This window comes from Varroa destructor, unplaced genomic scaffold (assembly GCF_002443255.2).
Source record: "Varroa destructor unplaced genomic scaffold, Vdes_3.0 BEIS01000006.1, whole genome shotgun sequence".
Lineage (NCBI taxonomy): Eukaryota > Metazoa > Arthropoda > Arachnida > Mesostigmata > Varroidae > Varroa > Varroa destructor.
In genome coordinates, this window is record NW_019211459.1 from 26,752,926 (window position 1) to 26,770,401 (window position 17,476).

Consider the following 17,476-nt stretch of genomic DNA (forward strand, 5'->3'; position numbering starts at 1 on the left):
GTTAACAAGCGTTTTATTCATTCCAGCAATCAACTACTACACCTGGTTACCGATAAAATAAAGCTGAGTCTGAAAATTAAATCATTTTCATATGGTTTGTTTTTGACCCAAAAAAAATAACTGGACTAAACCTGACAACTCATTTCTTGTACTGATTTTCTGCAGTAACCTCGCCTCTACGGCACTGGACACCAATTAACGCTTTCCAATAGAGGCATAAACTAATTTGTCCATATTTTTTTTAAGTAATCACGAAGGAGAGCTTGTTCAAATTAAAAAAAATAGGCTGTTCACGAGTATGCCACTGCACCACTAATTCTTTTAAAATTAAAAAGTGAGTATTTAGGTTCGCTCGTTTTTATATAGGTCAGGTGTTCAAACTTTTTCAGCTTAGTATACTGAATAAGTCCTAAATGGCTTCTATATGGGGACGCATAGTAAGAACTCGAGATGAAAAGTGACTGAATGTTGCATGTGATGCTTTAAGTTCATTCACTGCACTCTTTAGCTCCTAACTTAGGCTTCCTTAAGGATCATGAAACTAGTTATATTTAGAAAAGTATTACATATATTTACATATATGTAATTTTTTTCTTTTTTACAATATGTATTATAAAGAAAATCCATAAAGCATCTGCTAGAAATTAAGAAACGCCTCGTAACATAATGTATTTTTATTCTCAGGTTGATAGTATTGTTAATATTATTATTATCTTTATCAGTGACAACGGTATACACTTCTTGTTTTGCCTTTTTCGTTATTTTAATTTTAATATTATTATTTATCGTTATTATACTTATTGTGATCATATCACGCGGTTTGGCCTCGACCTTGCTAAAACCCAGCTTCAAACTATCGCCAGACCGGGCGTTGCCAGGCTACGAGGGCCCGAGCAAAAAATTACCCGTTCAAGGAATAAATGATTGATCAAGTGGTTCAACGAGAAACAAGCAAATACAGGTGGATAGGTTATTCCGTTTGGATGCCATGACGTTTTCTTTAATCGATTATTGACTTTAGCTGGCTGCACAGATCACTCATCCCATTGGCTTACACTACACCACCGTCTGGGTCTTTTTGCTGACACTATATACATAGAAACCAGTCACTGATTTGCGCTTGAGCAGCCCATTGTGTTCAAATCTGATAGGTTTCATTTTTCGAGATCCAAAAACCGTCTCACATACGCAAGCAAAGTATTAAACATCACGATTAATATGCAAATGATAAGGAAAGTGAATCCAATCGAGTTATCTGGGTAACCAATTATTTGCTGTACAGATGTCAAATTTTCCCGCGCTCCTTAGTGGTGCTATAGAAGAGCTTCGAATATCCATATTTTGCATGATCTCATTAATAAGCCCCGCTTTGTCCAAGAACGGAGCCCTATCGATAAAGTTATGTCATTACCAGAAAAACACCGTCTACTTAAGTAATGTACACTATATATATATATATATATATATATATATATATATATAACGCGGATTGAGTACGCTGCGCGTGAAGTCATCATCACAAGTATACATAACAATAGCGAACCATAGTATTCTTTAAAGGCCGATTGAAACAATTTTTCTTTTTTAATTGTTTAGATGTCACGTAATTTCAGATTGAAGCTAATTATTTTCGGCGTTTACGCCTTTAGATTGTGGATGATGATGATGTCCGCCTTTGATAGTGTAACTATCCTAGCTAATGTAAAGCATCATTAACATTACGTATGAGTGAGTAATCAAGTGATCTGATGCTGAGCTGCAAAGATGAATAACGATTTGGAAAAAAAAATGCTTATGTACTAAACTACTGCTTTGAAAGACCGGTAAGGACGAGGTTTGGAAATCGACATTTTGAAATTTTGATTCGTTGGTACGACCAAGATCCTTATAATAGCTGTGACACTTCGGAATGAAGTAAGATTTAAGGTCTGCAATTGAAATCTCTCATTGGACCATATTCACAAAAAAATTCTTTGCCATAGAAAATGCCGTGTACTGTGTAACCATCTGTTAACTAGTTACAAGCGAAAACTGAGGAACCGTTTTCCAATGGATTGTGTAGTTTCAAATGAAATACAAACTGAGTTGATGGCTGCAGAATAGTCAACAAACATGCTATTATTATTTTGATTTTGTCACTGAAAATGGCTTCGGTATGAGCATACATCTCAAACTCAGCACACGTGGGATGAAGGCGTCCTTCAATCGACAGTTGCTACTGTGCTGGATGGAATAGCCGAATTATCGGCGAAGGTCGTGCAAGTGCTCTACAATATTAACAATAATAATCGTAAATAACTTATTTCTATTCCAAGGCCTAAGGCTTTTTGATTAGTTAAAGCTCCTTAGTGTATCATCTTATATATTTTCTCAACTATTATCATTATTATTATTATTATTGTCATTATCTCATTATAGTCCATAGTATTAGTTTTCTCTTAACAAACAACAACCGACACATAAAATCCTACCCGTAGTCAGCGGCATTTTAAAGAAGGGGTGAGGTGAGAGGTAGAATGGGAGCGCGGGAGCGGGAGCAATATATTGCGGCAGCCAGGTACTCATGACCCCTCTAGCCACAGCGTTAATATGACGAATATCGCATGGCCCTTGACTGGCCAATTTAGGTCCACACAGATATCTGACTCAATGTGCCCCTAACGTCACTTTTTTCGTTGCTGCTAGATCATTTTCGAAGGTCATATTTAATGACGGTTCTAGTTAGATGAGTCTCTCATCTACCGAAACGAAACGTACTTCCAAAAACGGATATAGTTGAATATATAGATGGACATAGTCGAATTAGCGGTCTAATACACTCATTTTGCTATTAAGCGTGCGGAAAGCTAAGCTGTCCTCTATTTACCGTTCGGAAGCGGAAGAGAAGAACCGACATCATGACAAAGTATGTGCTCTACTGTCAAGAAGGTATTCATTAGCTACTTTTATTGACACACTTCTCACCTAGTCTAATAACTATTTCGGTCCGACCTACGTGTCGACGCCGTCTGGACCCATCCAAAACTCAACTATGAATAGTTCTACGTTTTGGACATGTTGACATGTATATATAGGTTTAGAACTACAGTTGCCCCGCTGAGGCAGAAAGATCATGAGTCATGACCAGATAAGTGTTTGGGAGGGCGCTCAGCCACAACAAACGTTTAGCAAAAAGGTACCTTCGTCTGCTGAGTTAGTTCTTTTTAATGACCAATGGATTCCGGATCGGCTTCGGCTAACGTCTTTCCATTATTCCTATGTCCATGGCGATCAAGGTCGAGATCAATCGTTTATTGATATCCAGCCATGAAAAAACTGCTTCGTCTAATTGCCGTGTGCATCGTGTTAAATAGATTGCTTTGAATGATTGTAACACGACGATGATTGTTGATTGATTGATGGTCAAACAGTAGATATATTTAACAAGATGAGCCCGTTCTATTTCTAATTCATTTTTGCTCCGATTGTGACAATCGCCTACACTTGCGCACCTGCATGCACTTATGTATATCCGATGTCAGCAATACTGTACACTGCCAGATGCAGCATGGCACCGGGTCGAGGCCCTCAACATCCTGAGGTCAGCCCTACGTGCAACGAGATCGATCGCTGCGAGTCGTTGGGTGGGCGAAGCATCCGATTCAGCCAATTTCCAATCGGGTAATTGCCTATAATTAAGTGAGAACAGCGAGTTTGAACGTAACTTTAGCTACTAGAAAGGTGCACTTGGCTAAAAGGATCGCAATAGCAACCGCGCATCCTGTGTATGTTTTGGGCTATGTTTTTCTGGCATATACCGATCGCTCGAGACAGAAGTCAACGGCCCGATTGGAAAGATCGAAAATGTATAGTATTTTTCATAATTTCTGTGAACTTTCATGTGCCTATTATACATAAAGCAGTGTGCGATGTAAAAAGGAAACGCAAGTCAAACAAGAATATACGCACGTACCTTGGCCCGTGCTGAGGGACTGTGCTAAAGGCACCGTCCATCCAGGCGTTGTTTTCACCAACGAGACCGTTTATGCCGGGAAGGTGGACCTCTTCCAGTGATGTTACTGGCCACGGCGGCGTCTGTGACGTTAATGAGCCCCACCGTTCACCTCCCGCTACCGACACTCGCCATAGACGAGCGCGCCGTTCTCTAAGCTCACGGATGCGTAAAGCTTCGTCGAGCGAGCACGTCATCAACGGATTGCATAGGTCGGTAGTATTTCTGCTACGCCGCGATCGCGGCTGCCGGCCTTTGATGTGGTTGTGTTCCCCACGAGTTAAAAAAAGTAATTCGTTTTCGTGACGGCGGCGGACTGTCGTAGCCATCGAGGACATTTCGAGGTCCAGCTCATCTTCCAGCGATGAAGCTCCGCTGCAGCGTGAGAGCAATGGTCGGCGAAGCCGTTTTCGATCGAGAGTCATCGTGTGCGTATCTTTAAGATCGAGTGTCAAGTTTGCTCGGTTGGCTGGTGCTCCACACTGCATTGATGGGGCATTAACAGGTTCAGGCGCGCTAAGGGGCACACGACGAAGGCCACCGATTGAAAGACTCAGGGGTGTCATGCTTACGGCCATTCCCGCAACTGGATGGCTCAACGCGCGACCTAGGGGTATGTGTGCGTTCACGCGCCGCGGTACATCAAGATAATGGTTATTACTATCAGTAGTATTGGTATTGTTCAATGGATTATTGCTAGCGCTGGTCAGTAGTGTTGATAGTTGTTGCGACGGGGTCGACTGTATCACGGACTTTGGGGCTACTGCTCCGCCAGCATCTGAAGGTTCCGATGAGAACGTTTCATCGGCGTAGTCGGCGGCACCAAGCCGCGCTGATGCTACATTAGCTCCTATTTCAACGGCTTCAGAAGCCACTGGCATCGAACTCTGACGTGGGTCTGATTGACAGTTCTTCCGACTTTGAAATAACAACCAGTGATTCACACTTCCGCTGACAGCTACCATATGGCGCCCCGAACGCTTGCTACTGCCGTGGGCGCCATGTGCCGGTAGTCCTGGCAACGGCCCGAGAGATGTGACCGGTGGAGCATGAAGAAAGAAGTACTGCGAGACAGTGCTCATTAAAAAGCATTGGCCGATCAACATAGCACAGCTCATGTCTGAAATGGATGTACAAGGAAAGGAATGAGGGACAAGGAAAGGCCACATGTTTTGCAGCGGAGTACAACCAATAGTACGTATAGTTATACAACGGTCAAGCAGAGGGCTTGTTAATGTCTATAGTCCAGGCATTCAGAGGTTCTGTTGATTTACAAACAAGGCATAGCTGACCTAGTACCTATTGCCCTCACAAACGTAGTAATAATGTTAAAGCAAGCGTAGAGCGGGGAGGCAAACAAAGGTAGCTGGTGGAGTTATGATTATGAAAGGAGACAAATTATCACACGGACAGCCCCTAATAGAAATAGTATTATATTTTCTCCTACAAAGTTATTATTAAATATGTGTCCCTAGTTTGTCAACTACAAGACGGCGAGTGATTATGGTATCATTGCTAAAAGCCATTACCACTGCGATTTGTCGATGCATGACGTATTGGTCTATTACTCCTATACTTACAGATACCGGAGGCCATGGAAGACAATGGAGGAATACACGGCAGGCTTGCCGTAAGACCCGTCAACTTGAAGAAAATCACCTACAAAAAAGACGATCGATAATAAATGTATTAATAATCTAAAATTTGATCAGCTATATCGACAGATCTGATGTAGCATGTTGAATGCCGAATTTTTGTCTAATGATGCGAATAAATTACGTCCACGAAAATGTGAAGCGGCTAACAGTCTTGTTAATGAAGCAAAACGTTGATTTTTTTATTGTTGCTCGGATGTAGTGAAGCTACTTCATTAACTGATACCTGCAATCGAGTGACGGTGTAGTGCAGATGGAAGACGGTAAACTTTCGACGAAGTGCGTGCTGCGGCAGATATCGGGCTGTCAGTTTTACACAGATGACGAGCGCGTAGGTGCCCAAGACGAACGATAGAGCCTGTATCAGCATCAGGTACGGCGACGCATTTGTTGCTTCCAACTGCATTAAAAATAGTAACGTGCTTAAGTATAGCGAAGTCGATCGCAAATCGTAATATGAAAGAATAGACCTTTTACCATGCTATTGGCACTAAGTGGTTACAGCTATAAGAATTTCCGATAAAGAGTTCCTCGAAAATGTAATTGGGATGTCCTCCCAGCACTTTGTCCTCTGTCCCAAACAGAGTATAGAGTTGGTTATCCAAATCTAAAGAGATTTTTTTCGACATTCGTAAGAATTTCTCAGGTACAGTTGAGGAATATTTTTGCGAATGAAGTTACTTCTTGTAAGACGATCATTTTTTTCTACACAGGGAAAAAGTTTAGGGCGCCATTTTTCATGTACCAGTTGGTTGGCTCAACATATGGCGTATACGTTAACGTACTCGGTCACCAGGATGAATGCCCGCAAGTGTACATACGAAGATAACCCCAACGAGGAGTACGGGTACCGCCAGCAATTGATAAATAAAATATCGCATCAGACGTTGACGCTTTCGCGTGAGGATTGGTCCGGGACCGCAGCACGGCGGCAACACACAGCACAAAGGCGGACCTTTAAGGGGCATGCGTTGGTCCGCCAGCAGTTCCCAGAGCACCTGACAGCCACCGGCATATGTCGCTACTAGCTCATAGTACATCACCAATGAGAATGGAAGGTATCTGCAAGAAGTAGATCCACATCTAATGTTAGCGAGCTAAACCTTTTTATTGATGAATATAAAGCGTAACAATATGTTACTCGACCCCCTCACAGAGGTTCAAAATATATCTAAGCAATGTTTAAGTACATAGTCTTCCAACACGAATAAAATGACCCCGGTGAGATCTAGATAAAGACTCACAGCATGACGAGAGCGCTGGCGACATCGTACATGTGTGGGAAGATGGCAGCTGATAGGGCGCAGATGGCGGTGAACGGGAACACTGAAAGCGCTGCACACGAGAGGAAGGCGGCCCGAGGAGGCCATTTGTTGTAAAGGTAAAGACATTCACGGGAGAATACCGCTAATGTGACCAGCACCATCCCTGTCTCCATACAGCAAAGTAGCACACCCCAACGGCCCAGTACTAGAATAGTAATAACAGAGAAACGGAAAACAGCAGGAGAGTAAATAACGAATACAGGATCGACAGGTAAAAGCAAATCGAACTGCTACTCATAATCGTGCTCCATGTGACCAAAATCACATCTTGGTTATGATGACTCGTGGCTGGCTGCACTAGATATAAGCTAATTGGGATTTTCGAATGGGCAAACGTAGAAGCAACGAAAGCCGAAACAAAAAGTAATCGGAATTTACCGGCAAAATTCTCAGCACCGGTGGGTAAATAGCCTTTGTCGAGTAGCATAGAACAGTTGTGTCGTGTTAGGGTATTACGAGTTGCCAATACGGATTTGGATCGTTGCGACAAAGCTTCTACTTTTACTGGTGCCAATGCTGCCATGCTCGTCTGTATATTAGGAGGGGCAACATGTCGCCAGACACCATCAGGTTTCTCGTCGTGAAGTCGCAGGTAATCGACCTCCTCCTCCCTAGAGGCGGGTAGTTTCAGTGTGTTGAGTGAAAAAGTTGAATCCGTACAGGGTGTCAATTAGTAAGTACTTAAGAGCGTTATTATTGGGTCATAACTTAGTAACTGAAATCAATTCCTATATGAATATATGAAAGATCAGTGAATAAATTTAATCTTTAGTTCACCTATGCTCATCTGGTAGAAATGTTCGTTGTCGTGCCCACTGGTTGTTAACGCGAAAGTTCATTACATTCGAAGACCAGCCACTTCGTTTTCTGATTGTGGACCTGAGAGGGGCTCTGGCTGCTTGTACCTGTTTCAAAAAACGCGGAAGCCCAGAAAGAAGCTGGCCGTGTTGTTTGAATGCTTGACTAGATCTTCTGAATTGGGCCACGAAGTCCATGTCCTTAAAATACGAATCCAATGATCAATATTATTGTCTACTAACAATCGTCCATTATTTTAGAGCTAGTAAGTGTTTTTACTTTTTTCTAACGATTAGTAAAACAACGTGTGGCAGGCAGCCATCATTCAAGTAAGAATCCAGCGCATGCTCAACACCTATTCCGAAAATCTAACAACGCATTTGTGGAGTAACCTCACGCATGTACCTGCTTCAAGTCGACTGTCGCATTACCCATATCGATAGCTTCGGAATCGGACGAATTGCCCAACGACGACTCTATTGCATCATCTTTTTGGCTCGTTTCGTTAAAACCATAATCATCGCCGTAATTGTCCTGGTCGCCCGAAGCCAAAGCGGAGGTTCGCGGCCTTGAACGGTGTTGTTGTTGTTGTCGTAGTGCATATAGGCTATGTAGACGTTGATGACTTGAACTCAGCGTTTGTCGTGCAAAACTAGTTAATCTGGTCAGATGCTTCAGCGTTATCCTAGTCATGTTCGATACTTTTAGTTTCCTTTCCTCACCGCTGTTTCTTTTCGCTCTGCTTCTGTCGTCCCTAAGGTCTCTGCTAGCGGCTTTGTCATAATTTACGTCGTTATTACCGTTATAAGTCATATTATTATTATTCTCAATATGAATATTATCATGATGATCGTCGTCATTATCCTCATCAGCATTAATATTATTTGTCCCATAACGATTATTTTGGTTACTGTTATCACTCTGGAGTGACAACGTCGTCGTTGTCAGCAGGCCCCTTTTGGCAGGTGGCTGCGACGGCCGTAGTCCCGTCTGTGAAGTTCGGGGCGGATGCTGGTTTTTATTATTCTTGTTTTCAATAACGTTTATATTGATTTTATACTTTTTGTAGTTGTTGTTGTTTGCGAAATGCGAAGCGGCCATGGCAAAGCTTGTAAGAGTGGAAGTGGCAAAGTCCTCAGTAGTTTTTGTCGTCGTGGTGACTCCATAGAAAACGGCCAACAGTTCTTGACGCGCTTCCGACGGACGTGGCTTCGTTTTAATTTTTTTTTTGTTTTGTACGCGAGCATATATTGAATATAGCGAGTTATCTCGTTGTCGCGGTTTTCGCTGCCATCGTCGCCCCCCAATTTGGCCGTGAATGATTTCATCGTAGCTTTCATCGTAACGACGACTTGTGACAAATACTTGCTTGTCAGGAGCTACCACAATAACTGTAGTAACATCTGTCACCGGCCTCCTGTTTACTTTTCCTATTGTTTTCGATGTAGCTGTGGTCGTTTCTGTATAGTGAAATGGTGAGACTGTAGCTTTCTGGTGAAGGAGTTGGAATTGTGATGTTAACGGTCGGAACGATAATAAGGGCGAGGATGGTGGCTCCATGGCCGGCGACGGTGACAAAGACGTCGACACCGAAGTCGAAGTCGCCAGAAACGGGACCATGAGCATGTGCGTTTGATTGATGAATAGTACTTCAAGACTTTGATCCTGGGACGGTCCGTCACGTGTCTCCGACGTCCTGAGCAGACCTTCGCCCCGGGTGGAGGTCCTCTGCGTAGGAAGTACACCCGGAATAGAATAAATTGATGCAACAGCAGCAGCAGCTGCAGCAGCGGCAGCAGCAGGAGGTCGGCCATCAGCAACTGCCGAAGCCCCCCCCGCCCCCAGCACGAGCAGCAGCATCATCAACAACAGCGGTAACAGCTGCAATGGCAATAACAGCAGCAGCCCGGAAATATTATACGAAGAGGAGAAGCACGAGAAATGATTCTGCCATATTTTTTTTTTTCGCGCCAACAACTTTTTTTGCATCAACAACGCGTGCAAGAGTTCTCCTCTTTTTTGTCGACGAAAAAGCAGCTGTTGCTGTAAAGCCTGAGCGCATGACAACCGAAATGACAATGGGCGCATAGCATCCGGACTTAGTAGTTGTCCACGACCGCTTCCTTTTCCAGTTCTCCGGTTTACTTTTTCGCCGCCGCCAATACCTAATTTCGGTTCATCATCAGCTCCGTTGCGGCTGCTGCTGCTGCTCTCCTTGCTGTTATTGTCTATCGATGTTGCCAATTGCTGCAGCTGCTGATGCAGACGGCGGGTGCGGGCGTCAGGGCGTCAGCGCCGCGAATTTCGAGCAGTTGGTAAATTGGTCACCAACCAACTGAAGCTGGTGCTGTCGTATAGCTGTTGGCTTTCTCTTGTTTTTGCTATAGAGTCAACAGTTTCATCATTAGCTGCTGAAAGACCCAATAAACGCTGAGCACTGACACGGGTTATTGAGGGACAGTAGGCTAATAATAACAGTCTTACGCATAACGAGGAGGAAAATGAAAAAAACTGGCGCGATGCCGTCTTCGTAATTGCTGATAAACGAAAACCGCAAAGTATGGACTTCTGTTGATGGTAATTTGATTGCAGCTGGAACTGCAATAGCAGCAGCAGCTGCTGCTGCTGCAGAAGGTGCTGTTTTTGTTTTGTCGAATGACGGTACGTATTCACAAGTTGCTGCTGGTGCCGCCATCGCTGGAGAGGTGACAGTCTCGATTGGAAACATCGGCTGTCCCGAACAGCCCATGCAAATGTAGCCTTGTTTCTATTCTCTGGCATTAATTGATGATACATTGCGTATTTCCACTGTCCCGTTGGATTCCCCAAGGTAACCGCGCTACCGGCTTTATTTGACGCGGCGCCAGTCACCTCGCTGGTGCCTCGATCGTCGGTGAATCATTCCCCTACAATAGCAAAATATCAAAATTAGTGAACTTAGGTTATACAACAAAAAAAAAACGAACGACCAATTTTTTCAGTTAATTACTACTGCCTTTTGCTGTGCCGCCAAAAAGAATAAATGTTTTTGCATGGTAGAACGCTGCCGCGCATACTCGGCTTCTGTTAACGCTTGCAGTGCTATAATAATAAGAAAATAAAACATTTCAAATTAAATAATACCTACAGTTGCATTTCATCGTCACTAATTGTGTGGCTTTACTAGTCTAATATGGGGCTGTTCTGAACTCCACATAAAAAAACGAATAAACGAGAGACCGCTTCGTTCGAAAATGTTTCATATAATACATTTCTCTGCAAGCATTATTATGATTATGGAAGAGTTATACCCTTTAATACTGAGCACTCCCCGTATGTAAATGGCTTTTTGAGCACATCTATTCTTTGTGACTTTTGTTGGTACAGATATTTTTTTGTCACCAACCGTCAAAATGTTTAGGTTCCATACGTTTTTTTTTTTTTTTTTTTTATAGAGAAACGAAATACGCACAAATCTGCTTGCTGACAATAATAAAGCATATTATTATGACATCACTGTAGTGGACACTTAGATCTTCTCAGCTAACAATGCACTAACATAACGGTTAGTACTAATAGGTACACGCTCTCCGATTATGCAATCCTAATTTGAACTTCTAATTCATACGTAGGACTCAAGCCTAGTTCTACCACTGCAACCGTCACACAGCTGCTTCATTGGCCTATGCGTATCACTGATTGTCCAGCGAACCTCTTCATTGGCTCAGCGCTGAAAAAGCCTATGTCTTCGATTTATATCTTGCGCTCGACACCGATCGCTTACACTCGGAATGAATTCGATCACGAAACCAGGCCCTTCCTATATAACGTGAACATTGTGGATTAAAGAACTGTTTAGCTGTCAGTATTTCTCAAACGGGACTAACTGCTAAGGCCGCCGATGGCGCTTGTGCAGCCAGTTAAGCCAGCCAGCCAGCCATGTCTGTGTAAGTGAAACTCGTAAAAGCTCAGAGTAAGCGTTGTCCTTTTGACAACTGGTCTATCGTTCTTTTAGCTTCTACCTCTTCTCACCATCATTCTAGTTGACTTGCGCACGCAGCAACCCTCGCGGGCGACGACAGGCGATGTTAGGGGTCAGTCCCGTGCCGACCAGGTGCACCTCCGAAATTTTGGCGGCAGGTTCTTGAAGGCCTGAGGCGGCGGCGCGATGTCCACACGAAGCCAACTTCCCGTGCGCGCTTGGCTGACTATCGTCGTCGTTGTCGTATCGAAGAGTCTCGCGCTCCCATGGAAAGACAGTCACCAGTGCTACTCTTCGCTAGGAGCCTCGTATTCTATCGACGACTAAACACGCTGCGCACGCATAATCTTACTCGGCCCCTGGTTCTTTAAAAGGTAACCACATGAGGGCGCCACGTGTGTAATTAGAAAACCAGTGACGGCGCGAAGACCCACCCTAGGCCAATGAAGACTTCTGGCTCCCCCCAGTTCGGCAGGGAAGAAATTGGCGATTTGTTGTTCCAAACATAGTAGGTAAAGCCTTTTGAAGGTATATGAGATGCAGTCAGTACATGCTGAGTGCATCGGACAGTCGTTTAAATTGAACTCAATTTAATCTGATGTATTCGATGGGCTATGAGCTATAATAAAGAAGTTGTTGTTATCACCAGAGAAGATTAACCTAGTCCATATATAGAAAAATGCTTATTTCTGAATATTATTAATAGTTTAGGCGTTTCGCGCGACAAACTCGCTAGAAGTTAACTAACGTCGCAGAATATGCTAAAGATTTAAAATGACTTAAAAGAATATGAAGCACATAACTTTAATAATGACAACAAACGGCCCTAAATTATTCAAATCAATCACCTTCTTATTTTATCCTCAATGAAATATGTATTAATTTTTTCATTCATCGTGAGTTGCTAATCAGTTTTAAACCATAATTGCTTAGACCGTGCATTAGATGTAGCGTCAGCTGATTCCGAGAATCTGATATAACGTATATGAAATTGATTCATTCTTGATATGTTTTTTAGTTGTCTGTTCAAACATCTTTGCCGCATTCTTAATGTGACAAGAAAATTTATTAAGACTGAAATTTCCATTATCTATTATCTATCTACTCATTTTGAACTTTTGTTTATGTAAAACCCAATCCACCAGTTTTTTGCAAATACGAAAATGTCGCACACTTAAAAATGATCAAATCATTCTGTGGAATATCGTGAATAAATGAATATGAATCGACGGGACCCTTCGCGGGTCGAATGTGGATAACGTTCGTTTGAGGTCAAGTTTTTGTCACACTTCAACGTGACACTGTAGCAAACCTGTGAGTGCAAAAGGTAGAACAAGAACATTATCTCTGCTACAATAAAAAAATACGTGCTCTATGAAGCAGCGTTTCAATCTAGACTGGAGTGAGCCTTCACTACCCAGGATGTTACTGCCCTCGAATGAAATGACTAACTCATCTTCAAATCCTGCATGTGAGTTGTTGTCCACGTATTAACTATCGTATTGTACTGAACATAAAAAATTCCACTCAAAACAAGAGGATGTATCTGAATATATTCATTATATAACGACTAGTTCCTTTTATGCAGTTATCTCCAAATCTCGGTGAGACATTTTTCTTCGAATAAAACTACAAACGTAAAGGTCCGTATTACCTGTGCTACTCGTACACGGGATACGTCCAGCTTCGTCAGTGAGTAAAAACTAAATAGTTACGAAATCAGAGAAGCTTCATAACTAGTTGATGAACGCTCATAAATCGATAATAAAGGTGACTTTATCATAAAATGAGCCTGTCATAAAAACCTGATTTAGGAAAAGTGTTTTCTTTCAGCCTCAACCTTGCTGTATAGTAATGAAATTTAGATTTATTTGAGATGTTAAGTATGAAATAATCACATTATACAGGTATTACTATAATAAGATCCGCATCCGTTTAACCATAGCCTTAGCTCGGCAAGAATGGCAATTTTCCGCGATATAATTAATTGAAAATCTAAACGGGAAAGTCCTGTTTTCAGTTTTCTTAAACAAGTGCAGGGTAGAAAAATAGTTACCTTAGATGCTGAATGTCTTTTTTGGAAGTCGGTAAGTACCAACTTCGGCAGCAAAATTTGTCGTGTCCGTCAATATTTCACAAAAAGGTTCATCGTAGAAAAAAATATGTAACGTACACGCTAGAGAACAAAATGCCGTTCATATACGAATCTAGCCAACGCTATTAGAAAACTCGCGTTAAGAAGATGAGTGATTTTCGATTTAGGTTTTGAGCGTGGAGAGGGATTAAACCCTCGTAGAAAGTTGTCCACTTACCCATCTTGTTTTAACAATGGAGGCAACATTAATTCATTTGTATTGACAATAAGGAGGAAAACTGACAATTCTTCTATGTTGGTTTCCACTGGTCAGCTGGAGAAGAACGTGATACTAAATTGGTGTCCAGTGCTTCATGCGCTTTCAGATTATTTTCGTAAACGCGTGGAAGAACTAGAAAAATTAGCTTGAAAAAACCAGAACTTTTTTAATCCTTAAGGAGTTTAAGCTAAGAAATTTGCAAAAGAAATTTGATGAGACGCTAGAAAGGATGCGGGCTCTTGACCACCGTCTTCAAATCATGAACACCATCAAGCAACAGAATCGAGATCTACAAGGCACCCTCAATGAGATGAGGAGCTTCATCTACAAGATTGGTATTTTGATGATAGAGATGAGGAGATATCTTTGTGGTGTCGTCTTCGTCCAAATAAAATTGTCGAAGTCTTCCGCTTCAGGATTTATGATGGAAATGAGCTTTTTAAACTAGCAATGTTCGTCATACACATTCTGTAGACCTGCTGTATTAATAATGTTATAATCAGATGTATACTTAGTCTACTCGTAATATTTTCAGCGTCAAATAAAGCACGGGGATGGCAATCATCAATGTATTAAAGTTGCTACTATAACAAGATATTATATGGTAAAAACCGCTGCCTCTCAAAAATAATTCAATCAAGGCTTCGACAAGCTTCGGTAATATGTTGTGCACAGACTTCGTTAACGGACTGGACTCCTTCATCAATTGTATAACGTCACGTGTACTTCATTCATCCGTACGCGGAATTCGATAAAAGCTAACGGCAAATCGAAGTTTCATAAACTGAATCTTTATTGCCATTTCTACCTAAATCATGCGCAAAAATCACTAAAAGAAATGTACATATTAGAAGTGGTTTTCTTTTGCCCATGTCTACGTTATTTAATAATATTAATATTCTTAGATTAGCTATAGATTCATTTTTGAGGTGAATTGGCACTCGGGAGGAAATTAACATTATTTGTTGAGCGTGATTTTGTTGTTTACGACAATGCTAACACCACCGTCATTCTAGCCAACGGATCTTCTCTCATGTATTATGATGATCTACAAATGCGTTATGAAACGTTGACACCAACCGATCATTCCGCGTGTCTCATTATTGGTAATATTGCTCAGTTCGAATCGGTGTTCAGTATAAGCTAGTCGCATTTATATCAATATATATTTAGTTTTTAGAACAAACCTTGTGGATCGCAGATGCGGCTCGTTGACGTAACACTACGAGATCAGAATCTTGACGACTTCAATAGGACTAAAAACTACGGAGCTGGGCAGTGTAAAAATTTTTCATGACGAATTTTTTTCATTATATCAGGCAATAATAATTCATACAACGCAATTAACGTTTCACTACATAAAAAACTATATCCAAATTGCCTAAAAATAGTGACGTTTCTCGTAACGTTTTATGATAAAATGTGCTCAAGAAGAAAGTATTTGTGATGTGTCGGCTGATACAAAGGCTGTGTTGGGATATAAAATCAAGCCTTGATAATGATGTGACAGTACTCAGTAAATTTTTCCTAACGGCTTCATGAGACTCCGAAATGTACTTTTTTTTCGCCAAAAAACGGAAACCAATGACTAAGTGGTTTAAGTGGAAATGTATGATTACGCAAGAAGTACTGTATCAGTGAAAATAGATACATTTTAGACTAGTTAATTTAAAAAAGTCAGTTGTAGTAATTAGGAGCTTTAAATCATCATACCTAATTTTCCTACCTTTAAATATGAAGAAATCTAGACGTGTCGACGTAAAGTCAATATTCGGCTTTTCCTCTTCGCACCGTTGAAACGCCAACAATTGCTGAAAGCAGACGTCAGTTATGACGAATAGCGAAGTAGCATTTGCCTCGCGCAATCCAAATCTTCGTCAGATTTGTGAGTTGCCAAGTTTTTGGCCGATCAATTGATCAAAAAGTGCTCGATAGCGGGAATAGTCACTAAGTAAGTAAATGATTTTGCATATTTCATATCTTATATGTCTTGTGCCTTAATTTGTAGGTGTTGATGCCAAAAGATGTGATAACCCTCGAAATAGGCCATCGTAAAAGTTGGGGCACTAAAATAGGAACAGGTTACGATGGCCTAGGCGGACATCATCGATATATTCAGAAAGAACCACAAGGTCCTTTTCTGATTATAAAGACTCGCTTCGATGTGCTCCTTTAATTTGGTTTTACCTATTTTGTTTGATGACATACTGTAGTCATTCTGTCGAGAAGTTGCATACACTTACAGTCAAGATAGTTTTGCATAATCTTGCATTGGTGGTGCCGTAGGATGAGTGCTAGTAATCAATGAACTTGCAACTGAACATGCATCGAACCTAAACATGCAGATAAACTTCAATATAGTTATTCCTTCCTAATATATATATATATATATATATATATGAACATTTACACAGACACCAAACGTTCAAATATGAACGTCTTAACAGGAACTAATGCTTTGCAGTGATGATCATAAAGCGCTAGTCCCTTAGGGACAACATGGTAAGTTTTTGATTTGCAGAGAAGATAGAGAAAAATTACAAAGACTTCTTTAAAGAAACTCCAACAAAGAGCAAAATACTGTAATCAAAATAAGAGTTCCACCTCATCTTTGTCACTGATTATTTTTTTCCTATATATTAACTTACGTTTCAGTAAAAAGTTTAACTAAACAAACATTCTACACTCATGTTATGTAATGACATTATCTAAGAGTAATTAACTCTTATGCAGACCTGGCAACCGAAGTGGTATCGGCAAAATAATGACCAATTTTTTTTCTGTGAAAAAGCAAGTGACAGGTCAAAAGCTTGGCATTATTAAATAAATTAGTATTTAATCTTTCTTCAAAAATAGTCTTTATATCGATACTATGTCGTCCCAGAAGACCACTCCTTGCTGATTTCGCCTCTTATTTTCATCATATTAATAGCTTATTGCAACCTGAAGCTGCCCTGGGTAGGTGGGCCTTTCGAGGATCTATAAAAAAACAAAGGCAAGTTTAACTACTTTAAAAGCGCGTTCTTTTTTTAGACACTAAATTAACATTCTGTCACCGGCTGTATACGTCCTTAGATGTTCAACGCAATCCGTACACCGACATAACATTCTTCTCAAACTCCCTGCAAAATGTCTTTGTCTGGCCTAGTTTTTACATGACATAGTTACGTTTGAGAGGCAATGATCCGCACTTGTGATCTGGATATTAAAGTTGGACATGTCGTGGTATTTACCTTATTCTGTTAAATCTAATCTGCTAAACGCTGTAGCTCTAGTGGTTTACACTTTTTCGTTGCCCTATACGAAACGCATCATCGCGCACTTGGGTCTTGTGACATTTGAGCTCACTGATTGTTCTTCAACGTGCAATCGTGCATCCCAAACGTGCGAAC

At 41.3% G+C, this 17,476-nt stretch overlaps 1 protein-coding gene and 1 long non-coding RNA gene across 8 annotated transcripts; one reads left to right on the top strand and one right to left on the bottom strand.

Moving 5' to 3' along the window:
• Positions 1-659: 659 nt before the first annotated feature.
• On the bottom strand, positions 660-17,404 carry LOC111253000 (uncharacterized). Of its 4 annotated transcripts, XM_086993575.1 has the most exons (12): positions 17,318-17,404; positions 16,328-16,417; positions 15,811-15,895; positions 8,175-10,675; positions 7,749-7,969; positions 7,350-7,582; positions 6,891-7,116; positions 6,432-6,708; positions 5,873-6,046; positions 5,572-5,650; positions 3,953-5,111; positions 660-3,668 (listed from the first exon to the last, which is right to left on the bottom strand). In XM_086993575.1, the coding sequence occupies exons 4-12, from the start codon at positions 9,855-9,857 to the stop codon at positions 3,518-3,520; spliced, it is 4,203 nt and encodes a 1,400-aa protein (XP_086849701.1). In that variant the 5' UTR covers positions 9,858-10,675; positions 15,811-15,895; positions 16,328-16,417; positions 17,318-17,404; the 3' UTR covers positions 660-3,517. The 4 variants fall into 4 exon arrangements, with proteins under 4 accessions (XP_086849701.1, XP_086849702.1, XP_022667496.1 ...); XM_086993576.1 differs by lacking the exons at positions 15,811-15,895; positions 16,328-16,417; positions 17,318-17,404 and adding an exon at positions 11,781-11,919 and having other exon boundaries at positions 6,891-6,981; XM_022811761.2 differs by lacking the exons at positions 15,811-15,895; positions 16,328-16,417; positions 17,318-17,404 and adding an exon at positions 11,781-11,919.
• On the top strand, positions 1,682-13,127 carry LOC111253002 (uncharacterized). Of its 4 annotated transcripts, none has more exons than XR_015330602.1 (6): positions 1,682-1,823; positions 3,900-5,185; positions 5,574-5,677; positions 5,849-6,019; positions 6,360-6,704; positions 11,381-13,127. It is a non-coding gene; the product is annotated as an uncharacterized LOC111253002 (long non-coding RNA). The 4 variants fall into 4 exon arrangements; XR_002674447.2 differs by having other exon boundaries at positions 1,683-1,823; positions 4,950-5,185; XR_015330600.1 differs by lacking the exon at positions 1,682-1,823 and adding an exon at positions 3,522-3,660.
• Positions 17,405-17,476: the final 72 nt, after the last annotated feature.